The following is a 12339-nucleotide window of genomic DNA, read 5'->3' as shown; positions in this document are numbered from 1 at the left end:
AGCATTTGGGAAACGTACCCATAGTCAGTAGTGATAAATACACGTAACAGTTTACAGGAGTTGGTTGTTATCATTTTTTTTTCCAGAGGGCGGATGGTATCCGCGTGATTCCTATGCCAACTTGAGCCCTGGGTTTATTGCATTAACAATTCAGAAAAACTGTAATCACACCAAAGCTTCCGCCTATTTGCAACATATCGGCCACCATCCCGGAAGTTTACGCCGTTTCTTAGCAACACAAGGACGCCTGGCAAACGAAGGTAATATCCAAGCTTTTTGGTTTCAGGGCTATTTATAAAGTAATTTTAGCTAATCAGTCTTTACAATCAAATATGTGAGTGGTTAGCTACGTTAATGGATAAATCACCTCATACTGAACGATTATCCCGCGGAGTGACAAAACTGCACCAAAAATAAAAGACAATCTCGGCACTGAAATAATTGATTTTTTTTGTATTGCTTTGTATTTATTCAAGTTCTGCAGTTTTACTCGGTGAAATTTTTCCTTATAATAGTTTGCTTTTTATTATCATTATCTTGATTTTGAAATTACATCAAACCAGACCTATATATTAAAATGACCTTTTTGTGTCATCTTGGTCAGATTAAGCACCAAATAACAAGATATACTGAGGAGAATGACAGTGAAAAATCGAGAGCAATTAACTGCTATTTATTTTATCCTGGTCTGGGGTGGGGGGGGGCGTTAAATGTTGTCATATTGGCTGCAGTGTATTGGATTCGACAGCAAATTAATGATCTAGGTTCCAGCCTACAATGGAAGTAGATGGAGAAAAAGAAAAGGAGATGGAAGTGTTTGCAGCCCAGAATGACAAGGACGGTGAACTGGCTTGTGATCTGGGGGAGACAGCAGACGGCTCTGGGATATCACTGCCCCTCCTGCATGAGGTAAGGAGGAAGGGGTGATCGGGGAAGGGGATTCACTGTTTGTTTCAGTCAGTTTGCATTATTGAATTGCAAGGTGTTATTATTTTACGATGTTCACATGCTGTAGCCTTACAGGTGACATGTACTGTGTTCTGCTTGACAGGATGGACCAGAAGAAGAATCGGAGATGGGAGGGACTGGAATCAACAGTACAAACCCCTTCGCACAGTGTGACTCCAATGGCAGGGGGGCCATACTAATCACTCCCAGTTACTCAGGTTAGCACAGAGGCCATATTACCATTGTTCACTGGTTAACTCTCCCTTTGTGTTATATGCAACCACTGGATTTCCAGCTGTTGCCTGTCACCTTAATCGTGCATGGATGTTTAGGCATATCACATGTTTATAAAGTGAGTCTAACACTAGGTGATATACAGCCTCTCCCCAGTTTACGATGGGGCTACGTTCAGTTAAACCTATCAAAAGGCGAAAATGCATGTCAATACAACACACCTAACCTATCACACATCATAGCCTAGCGTATAGCCTGCCTTAAACATGCTAAGAATAGTGATAAGCAGAATGGAATTGGAATATCCATCGTAAAGTCAATATATCGTAATATGGACCATCGTAACCCGAGGAGTGTCTGTAATTTAAACTGCTGCTGATTAACTGATTATAGTCCATTGATACATGACTGATGCATCCTTCAGGAGACACAACAGATGTCCCCATTGCACCTGAGGCCTCTTTGGACCTCACCATCCCCGTCTCTGCCAGCGAGCGGGAAGAGCCTAATGGCGGTGAGGAAGAGGAGCACGAGGAGCTGGCAGTTCTGGACCCCGAACATGTCAGTAACTGCTCTTTCACTCTGACTTATTTTTTCATTCACCTGGATTCTTGCATGAAGGAGTTAAACCACAAAGTAGTGTGACGACCCAGTTGCCTCATCTGTGTCTGTTTGCAGCCCCTAATGAGGAGATTCCAGTCGGCGCTGAAGAACCATCTAAAAAAGCAATTAGACGGGCTGAACATGGAGATCCGGGAAAAGGTTAGATCGTCTGCTTCCTTTTGTTTGCTCTTTATCTGCTATGAGACCAAGGGCAGCAGTGATGCTCCTCAAAGTGAGGTCTATGCTAGATAAACAGCTGATGTGGCCCTCACCACTCACAACTAGCTGAAGCTGTGCGCCGAGAAGCTGAAGCTGTGTCTTGAAAAGCCGATGCTGGATTTGCTAGAAAAGGTTGACTACACCAGCTGGTAGCTCGTAATTGTACATCTTCAGTGCATTTAAAATTAATATAATAGATTGTTATGTACTATATACACCCACTAGAGTCAGAAATCACCATGTATTCACATAGAGGCAATTCTGCAAAGAGTTTTTGGTTATATTTTGTACAGGCAAATATATTACCAATCAATTTTGCTTTGTGCCATCTTTGCTGGGAGGGACTGCAAGCTTACTGTGATCCTGTCAGAAGCAGTGCAGCAGGACACTGCAACTCCCCAGTTCTATGGAAAATGTAGTCTCTAATTCAGCTACGTTTCTGGACATGGAAAGGAACATGTAAATACCGGGAAGGTGTGCAAATATCACCCACACAACCATAGTCAAAACCATGAAGGTGTGAGGTCATCGTGCTCCCCACTGAGCTGCAGTAAGGATTTTATGTTTTATGTTTATATATAGGATAAGTGGGCAGAGAAAATGGATGGATGGATATACAGTCACCCCTTCACATTGGTGACGGTTATGGGTGGAAGTTTCCAACGAATGTGGAAAATTTGCAAATAATACTTTGGCCCATTATTAAAAATGCAAAATGAATGACACTGAAAACTTTAGAAGTTACTGTGAGAAACGTGAGATTCCACTGTCACAGAGACAGCTAACACACGTGTGAGTGAAGCGTGTTGCCAAGACACAGTTGCGTGGCAAACACAAGCTAAGATGTGAAGGTTCTTTTGTTTTTGTTACTGAAAATAATTTTTGATATTAAAGACCTCATATGCACATACACTAACAAATTTCAAATAACACTGATACTAATATGTGATTTTTTTTGTGATCCAAATTAGCTTCAGGATTGTATATATTTTTGGCTTACGCATAGTCCAAAAATATTACCCATTTAATTGTTCGTGGACAACTCGCAATTAACCAAAACTGTGAATGTTAAATTTACAAATCTGAAGGAGCAACTTTATATGTAAAAATACATGTCAGACGAATGTGTCTCATGGTCTTGTTGAAAACCCCAGTGTCCTGTACCCCTGTTACTGCACATTTGTTGCTGCATGCTCTTTCTCCCAGAAGTGAGCCTCTGACTCCGTCTTTCCCAGCTGGCCATGGAGCAAGTGGAGTGCGCTCAACGAGAGGAGCTGGGCGTGGAACTGTACTCTGTGCAGCAGCAGTTGGCCCAGTTGCAGGCCGCCCTGGAGGGTCGTCACGAGGCCAACGCACAGGCAGCCAAGCAGCGTCTATGCGCCCAGGAGCAGCTTGAGGAAATCCGCAGCCATTACCGTGCTGCTGTTAACAAGACTGGCCAGCAGAGGGTGCAGGGTGAGGCGGCACAGAGAGAGTAACATAAGGCTGTTAAAACAGTGAAATAGCGCGGAAGACCGTGTGCACCACCTGGAGGAGAAAAAATACACATCTCTGAATTGTGAAATCAGAATTGAGACTTACTGAGAATGAATTCTGAGATTCAGAGTCAGAACTGCGACTTAATAGGTCAGAATTCTAAGGTAATAAGTCAGAAATCCAATTTAATAAGTCAGAATTTTTTTATTACTTCATATGGCGGAAGTAGGCTTCTATAAAATACAGCAAACCCATGAGTGTAGAAGCCCAGTACATAATGATTTATTTTCATCAGTCAATCCGTAATTAATTAGTGGATCAGTTTGATTGCTGTAACCTGACGGTACAAGCAAGTTCTGCTGAAGTGCACAGCGAGTTTTATTGCCAAGTTTTCAGAATGCTGGAATAGAGTTGCCTTTGAAAATACCCGCATACCCCAGTGAAAATGTCTGGACAGTGCGAAATGATAGTTATGCAGGTACCTCCACACCTGCTCATGTAGTGCTCACCATAACTAGGACAAGAACTATATTTGTTCATGATTCGTTCTTGAGTAGTAAATGAGTTACTAAGTTACTTGTGCCCCCTCAAGTAAACTATTACCAAAAAATCTATTAATTAAATTCTATTGTATTCTACTTTTTTTCATTGAGCTCTGCTCTGTCAAAGGTAGTGCTGCCACCTACTGGAACCACGTAGTCATTTTTCTTGCATTTGCACGGTTGACACACATCAACGTGTATGATGTCCACCGGCCATAAAGGTCTGGGCCGACAGTCCTCTGATGGTGAAATTTTCATTACTCAGCCTGTGCGTGGACCATAAACACATGCGAAAAAGTATGAATTGGTATTGAGACGCTGGATGTTGTTGAGAGGCAGCACTGTTAGATAGTTTTAACGGTGCAGAGATGTGGAAGATGGCCACAGGCAGGGCCAAAGGGGGTCAAAACATTAGGAGGGAGCGAGGCCACAATGCGACAGCAGCCTTGTCGCATGGTAAGGAGAAAGTGCATTTCAGCATGCACTGTTGCAGCGCCTACAACACTTCAGAAACCATGACTGTGAAAAATTTCATCCTGGGCAACCTTTGTCCACAGTGTCTCAGCTGCAGACGGAGGTGGAGAACCTGGCCCTGCGCCTCTTCTACATGCAGGAAGTAAGCGAGGGCGTGCGATCTGACCTCACCACCATGAAGAACGCCTCTCGTAAGGCCCAAGCTGAGAAGCTGCAAGCGGAGGAGGAGAAGCAGAAGCAAGTAGGGTTAACACTCACCGCCGCTCCCATGACGGCCTGGTTGGCTTTGGCCCTCTTGTTTCGTTTTGACAGGATATGGGTGACTGAAATCTTTCCGGTTTGCTTCTGTTTCCTCAGGACCTGTATGTGGAGCGGCTGACCAAGCATGTGGAGAAGCTGACCGAGCAGATCACGCTGTATGAATTCCAGATCAGCACCCAGTCCAAGGAGACCCAGGCTGCCAAGCAGGTCCTTGCAGAGGTCCGTTTGCTTACCTCTACCTGTTGGAGGTCGCGGCTCTTCTCCGGAAGCACAGATTAGCCTTTGAGCCGCCCATGAACGCCCCAAGGCCTCGTGCCAGGACCTCATATGCCCTGTGTCACCCAGGCCCAGATGGAGATCGACTCCCTGGAGGTGGAGCGAAAGCAGCTCGTGCAGCAGTGGAACAGCAGCCTGGTGGGCATGCAGCGGCGAGACGAGGCCTACGCCGCCAAGCAGCGGGAGCTGAGGTGGGGGTCCATCCCGCCGTCTGCAAAGCATGTGATGATTGCAGATTACCCGGAACGCCCTGACACAGCAGGTTTCAGGATCAGTGCGCGTCATGCATGCACGCATGTCCGTCCCGTCCAGGATAACTCGTCACCACATGCAGTCACTGGACACAGAGATAGAGGGCTTCAAGAAATCCATTACGCAGGAGGAGGAGCGGAACGAGCTGCTGACGGCACTGCTGAGTCGCACGCAGATGGGCCAGGCCGCCACCCGCCGACTCATCGCCAACAGCCATGCCCAGCAGGAGGCGCTGCAGGCCCAATATAGCACCTATGCGCGCACACTGCAGGACACTGAGCAGACTCTGTCTCGCCACGAAGGGGTGAAGTTCCCCCCATTATCTTTTTCCAACCAGAGTATTGTACATGTAGATTATAAAATACCTTTTTAACTCATGCAATTTAGAATATAATGGTCAACCTAGTTTTTTGCTTCTTCTACTTCTCTGTGAAGAAACTCAGCTTCCTTGAGATCTGTTTCCTAATTAATATAAAACATGTTACTTAACCCTGGGAGCACCGCTGAATGCTAACTTGTCTTGAACGCGCCCCATCTCCATTTCTACAGGAATGTGCCGCACGTCAAACTGAAGCCGCTTCCCTCCGAAAGGAGGTCGAGAAGGAGTCTGCAATTCGGCAGGAGCTGGAGGAGAAGATCATGGCCAAGATGCAGGAGCAGCAGATACATGGCAACGCTGCCAAGTTCTCCCACGGGCTGATTGAGAAAATGGCCGCCCACAGGAGGGAGAAGGTGGGTGTTTAGGGAAGAGGTCTTTAAGGTCTCCTGGCACGTGTTTTCAAGGAGAAGTTGGAAGATGGAAGACATCCATGTGATCTGTGATTGGAGGAAGGGCTTCATTTGCGGGATGGCTTTTGCAATGTGGGGCTTTTAGCACGTTTACGTGATCCTCTTCGCAAACGTGCATGCGCATGTGTGCACCTGTGCATCCGAAGGAGGTACAGCTGGCGCAGCTGGAGAACGAGATGGCGCAGGTGGAGCTGGAGAGCGGCGAGACAGCACTGCGCTTGGACTTGCTGGAACGCCACCTCGGCGAGCTGCGGCAGGAGAATGCCCGTCGGCATGAGCTGCTGTCCCGCGGCGAGGCCGAATTCGACAGATGCGCTGCTGTGATCGCCCGCAAGCAATCAGCCATCAACGTATACAATAAGAAAATAGAGCAGATGGTCTTCAGTACTGGGGTCAGTATCACAGGGTCGCTAATGAAGAACTGGGCTGTAAAGAAAACTGGATGATGGCACATTGGGTAGCATTGTTGCCTCACACATTCAGAGTTAGGGGCTTGTTCTGTATATTTAGCATTTGCGTAATTTGTAGCTTATCAAGTATAGTGTTGTGCTAACAGCACAAAGGTTGTGTGTTCAAATCCCAGGGAGCAGGAGTGAATTGTATCCTTTCCCTGTACTGTAAATGATTTTGAGTAAAATCATCAAACAGATGAGTTAATGTAATGCTGCAGCAACACCCATGATATCCTCGTGGCCTGTGATGAACTGTCCTCCTCTCCTGGGTTTCTCTGTTTTGTTCCCCATCCTGCCTGGGATGAGCTCCAGGCCCCCTGTGACTCTACACTAGATTAGCTGTTGGAAGATGGATGGACAGATGGAATATTTATTAAGGCCTCTGCTGCCTTTTCTGGTTATATACTATATGTGTATGTGTGTGTGGGGGGGGGGGGGGGGGGGGGACCAGAATGTCCCCAAAGTTCGGTGAAACCTGAAGCTTCCTTACTTTCAGGGACACTTCTTCAGGCCCCCATTGGATAACCTCAAATTGATAGAAATCTGTGAATGGAAACAAGAAAGTAAAAGTGCCAAAAGTCTTCTATTTTGGTTGGTTACTTATGGTTAAGGTTAGGGCTGGGTGGGGGTTAAGGGTGTCGTGATCGGGATTAGGGATTTTCCCATAGAAATGAATGGACGGTCCCCATTTAGGTAGGAAGACCACTTTGGGTGTGTGTGTGTGTGTTTGTGTGCGGCTGCCTGTCCCATTTGGTGCATCTCTGTGTGTGCAAGCAGCATGCTGACCTGGGGCCTCTGGAGATCCGTGTCAGCACTCTGACCAAGCAGCTGGAGGAAGCAGCAGCAGGGATCGTGGAGCAGCAGCAGTTTTGGCTTCGGCACCAGGGGGAGCTAGTGAGGCTCACTCAGGAGAAGCAGGCACAAAGCGCCGCCCTGCTGGCCCAGCAGACTCGGCTCACCATCATGCAGCAGAGGAAAGTGCGCACGGAGGGTACGTGTCATGGAACCTCTCGAATCTGTCTAGCAGAGTATGTTCTGCTCAGAGCCCGAACGTTCACCTTCACTCTGAGAACACAGAGGGACCGCAGGTGAAGCGGCGAAAGTATTAAACAGCTGCAGTTTCTAATTCTGGATGTCTTTCTGGGCTCCTCACAGGGGAGATCCAGCAGGAGCAGCGGGAGCAGGCAGAGCTGGAGCGCCACATAAAGGGGCTGATGGCCGACACCGTGAAGCTCAACACTCTGCTCAGCAGGAACAGCCAGCTGCGCCAGGCGCTGGAGCAGGGCAATGCGCTCATGGAGAGCAACTTCCTGCACACGCTCAAGGTCCGCCTCCGCCGACGCCTTTTCGGGCGGGGTAGCCAAACGGCTCCCAGGTGACGTGTGCCCTGTGTTCATCTGCAGGAGGCTGAGAGGGAATCTGTCCAGATGCAAATGAAGCTGGAGGAGGTCCAGGAGAACAAGGAGAGATTGATCAGCAGACTGGTAGAGGCAGAGTAGGTCAATGAGACCCTGACTCAGAGAAGGTCAATGAGAGCTTATCACAGAATGAGACACTGACACCCTTTCGTGGAGTGACACATTGAGAGCCTATCACTGAGTGAGACACTGAGACCCTATCGTAGAGTGAGACACTGAGAGCCAATTGTAGAGTGAGATATTGAGAGTCCAACACAGAGTGACACCCTCAGAGCCTAATACAGGGTCACTGAGAGCCCAACACAGACTGAGACACTGATTCCCTATTGATGAGTGAGACACTGAGAGCCCAACACAGAGTGAGACCCTCAGATTATAACACAGGGTGACTGAGAGCCCAACACAGAGTGAGATCCTCAGATTATAACACAGGGTGACTGAGAGCCCAACACAGAGTGAGACCCTCAGATTATAACACAGGGTGACTGAGAGCCCAACACAGAGTGAGACCCTCAGATTATAACACAGGGTGACTGAGAGCCCAACACAGAGTGAGACCCTCAGATTATAACACAGGGTGACTGAGAGCCCAACACAGAGTGAGACCCTCAGATTATAACACAGGGTGACTGAGAGCCCAACACAGAGTGAGACCCTCAGATTATAACACAGGGTCACTGAGAGCCCAACACAGAGTGAGACCCTCAGATTATAACACAGGGTCACTGAGAGCCCAACACAGAGTGAGACCCTCAGATTATAACACAGGGTCACTGAGAGCCCAACACAGTGAGACACAGAGTCCAACACAGGGTGAGACACGGAGATTTAACACAGTATCCTCCAGTGGGCCTTATGGGCCACAGTTCATGGTGTCTTTACATCCCTATCAGCTTCACCTCTGAGAGCAGGTGCCACATTAGTGTGAGAGTGAGAACAGCTATAAGGCCTAGAATTTCATGCAGATAGTACAACCCGAGGGCTGCTGCCCCGCGATCACACTGACAACTGACACAGCCGGCTGAAGTGGTGTGCTTGTTATAGCTTTTATTTCTGCCAGTCGGGGTGATCACATTACCGTCCTCAAGGGGTGAGCCCACAAGTTTTTGTTCCAGTCGGGCACTGATCCACCTGATTCAACTAAATCCATTCATCCACCATTATGAGCTCTTGTGCTGTAATGGGAGTCATGGAACATACCGGATTCAGCCCTTCAGGACCATAACTGAATATTCCCAGTGAAGATGTACCCAAAACCTAAACCCGCTGTGTTGGTTTCAGGCGGCAGGTCATGTTGTGGGAGAAGAAGATACAGCTGGCCAAGGAGACCCGATTAGCCGTGGACTCCGAGGTCGGCCAGGGGGAGATCCGGCAGATGAAGGCTGAGATCCACCGCATGGAGGTAAGCCTTTGGGATGTCGCTGTGATGGTCTGTCTCATTCATCATACTGCCAATAGTGTGTGATAATGCGAGATGGTGAGTTTTACTGTTTTTGTGTATGTTCTGCGATAGACTGGCATTCTCTCCCCTGCCTTGTGCCTTCTGCTGCCAAAGATATGGTCCAACCCTATAGTGCATAAGAGGATGGAGGATGGATGGCTGAAGTACATCAGAGCCCATTACATTCACTTATATATCTTACATGGCATTAAAAATATGCTGCTGCTGATGTGTGGGAGCGCATGTTTATGCACATTTACTGGAGTAGCTCTTGGAAATACACGTTGAGGTTCCAGCAGCGATTTAATTTATAAACAGTGGGAGCTGTGGAGCAATGAGATGTGTGTGATACAGTGTGTGTGTGGGGGGGGTGTGTTTAAAACATGGTCAGGCTCTTAGTGTGGCAATGGGACAGTTTTGTTAACGTGAATCACTATTCATGTTGTGTTTATAGGCATGAAGCACAAGTCGATTGTCCAGCGGCCTCCTCTCTTTGTAAAACTCTCTTTGCTTTCTTACCACGTCAGTGATTGTGTGTGTGTGCGTGTGTGAGTGTGTGTGTGTGTGTGTGTGTGTGTGTGTGTGTGATCGGGTTTTGTATATATTAGATTGTGGGGACCAAATGACCCCACAATATGATAAGAACCTGTTATTTTGCATTGTGGGGACCATTTTTCCGGTCCCCACAAGGGAAAATTCAATTATGTAAAAATTTTGTGACTGCAATCAAAAAACTAAAAATGCCAAAAGGCTTGTGTTTTGTTTGGTTACTTATGGATAAAGTTAGGGCTTGGTAGGGGTTAAGGCTGTCATGTGGGGATTAGGGAGGGATATGTCCCTAGAGATGGATGGATGGATGGATGGATATGAATACAAACATATGTGTGTGCGTGTGTGTGTGCGTGCAGGTGCGCTACGCCCATCTGATGAAGCAACAGGAGCGGCTTGTGCGCGACATGGAGGCAGCGGTGGCCCAGCGGGAGGGCGGTGGCGGTGCGAGCCGCAGTGCGGGCCAAGGCGCGCCGCGGGCAGCCCACCCAGATTGAGTTCCAGGGCCTCCTGCAGGGTCTGCGCAGGAAGATCCAGGACACACAAAAGGTTAGGGAAGCTGCGCTCATCTTGTGCAGACCAGGCCTGGACATTTTCCCAGTGGGTCGATAGCGGCACTATGGGCCAGCAAAGTTCATTGCTGGTGATCACCTCCCACCCAGGAAAAATTTATTGTGCCCCCCCCCCCCCCCGTCAACAGATTTTATTGTAAGTATGTATGTGTGGTGGGCATCTATGCGCAAACGTCCAGGACCGATTTTCAATGTCAATCCAGCCCTAGTCTAGACTCTCCAGCTCATAAAAAAATATTAGTCAGGCAGGTGGGAAGGTAGATAGATAGACAGACAGGCAGACAGACTTTGTTGATTTTCAAGGGAAAATTAAATATTAACTTTGCTCTGACTTTAAAAGCCAGGTTCTTGTTTAATAGCTATAAATTAGTACATCATACGCAGACCTACCAGAGGATATTTGATTTAGGTAAGTGAGGGTGCTAACTGCAGCATGTGTGCCTGTGTGTTCCCAGCAAACGGCGGAGTGCGACGGCATCATTAAAAGTCTACAGGAAACCCAGACGAACCAGGGAGCCAGTTTCCGGGAGAAACAGCAGCACCTAAACCAGCTGCAGGACACCGGCGCCTCCCTGGCTGCAGACCTGCGCAGGCTGCAGGACAGCAAGGAGCAGGTGGGCAGGCCGTGCCAGCAGTCAGATGTGTGTCCCCTCGGTATCCAGTGTCTGCTTCAGTATTTACTGACCACATTCATGTCATCTGAACATTGTGCCTCGGCTTCACTCAAGTGAAATTATGTGCTGCAGAACCTGGCGAGGCTTGTGACACTGCAGGGCCGCGCCAAGCAGCTGCGGGCGGTGCAGGAGGGTCGCTACACCCGCCTGTCTGCCAGCGAGGAGGCACTACAGTCTGCTATACAGCGGCAAGAGGAGCGCCTCCACACCATCAGCACCATCCTGCACCGCGTCCGCCAAGACCTCCCCCAGCACCAGGGGGCGCTGCACCGCCTCTCCCTGGTCTTGAGCTTCCAGCTACAGGGACCGCAGGAGTCTGCGTGAGGACCCCACCATGGATGACTATCGACTGCCTGTACACTGTTCTGCAAACTGCTGTTCATTATAGCAACAGCAGGGTAGTAACAGCATCACTGTGGCTATCAGGAACTTTGATGTCATTTTAGAATTAAAAAAAATCCCCAGGGACACTGACATAGTCATCATACTCATGGAGCTCTTTATCCAGTGACCAGAATGCTATAACGTTACTCCGTCTTTCCATGTGACCTCTGCAGTTATCTGCACTGTTTTTAGCAGTGAGTAGATTTTCATTTTTGGGGTGTGACGTCGTCTGCAGCACTGAGAGTAATCAGATGTGTATCTCTGTAGTCGTTTGTGTACAGTGGTACTTTTACCCCATGCACTGACAGCCGACAGACAAACACGTCTCTCTCCTGCAAACTCTTTCGCATTTTTATCGCTGTCATATTGGTTTCCATCTTGTTTCATGGAAAAACTCTGGACAGCAATAAACTTAATTTAAAGGATTGATTTTGCATTGATTTGGATTTTTGGTTTCCTTTTTGCGTGCAGCTGAGCTCTTTGTTTTATTTTTATACTTATGTAAATGGTTGGATGTTTTGGGACCATATTTGAGGGCGTTTATGCTCCACGTGATGAGAGTACTTGTGGTTTACTCTATTGATGATAATACTTGTTGAACTGTTTCGCATTGCTGAGTTCTATGTTACCCTGTCTTTCTCTATTAATTATTAAAATTCGTTATTCAGCAGTGCTATGAAGGTCAGCAGTATTACTGCAGATGCTCTAAAAGCCATCTTCCATTAATCCTCATTTACTCTGCAACCACTGAATGAGATTATTTAAAATCCACTTA

The 12339-nt window shown here is 47.7% G+C and overlaps 1 protein-coding gene across 1 annotated transcript; it reads left to right on the top strand.

Moving 5' to 3' along the window:
- Positions 1 to 237: 237 nt before the first annotated feature.
- Positions 238 to 12228, top strand: ccdc40 (coiled-coil domain containing 40). Its single transcript, XM_049015872.1, is given in 20 exon segments — positions 238 to 260; positions 765 to 909; positions 1052 to 1166; positions 1607 to 1743; positions 1861 to 1944; positions 3240 to 3459; positions 4580 to 4737; positions 4854 to 4976; positions 5103 to 5224; positions 5346 to 5589; positions 5835 to 6017; positions 6221 to 6466; positions 7304 to 7517; positions 7682 to 7851; positions 7930 to 8021; positions 9226 to 9346; positions 10294 to 10367; positions 10369 to 10483; positions 10962 to 11120; positions 11253 to 12228. Coding segments are annotated over 19 exon segments (2961 nt in total). The 5' UTR covers positions 238 to 260; positions 765 to 777; the 3' UTR covers positions 11505 to 12228.
- The last annotated feature ends 111 nt before the right edge of the window (positions 12229 to 12339 follow it).

This window comes from Brienomyrus brachyistius, chromosome 5 (assembly GCF_023856365.1).
Source record: "Brienomyrus brachyistius isolate T26 chromosome 5, BBRACH_0.4, whole genome shotgun sequence".
Lineage (NCBI taxonomy): Eukaryota > Metazoa > Chordata > Actinopteri > Osteoglossiformes > Mormyridae > Brienomyrus > Brienomyrus brachyistius.
This window is presented reverse-complemented; position numbering and strand designations above follow the sequence as displayed.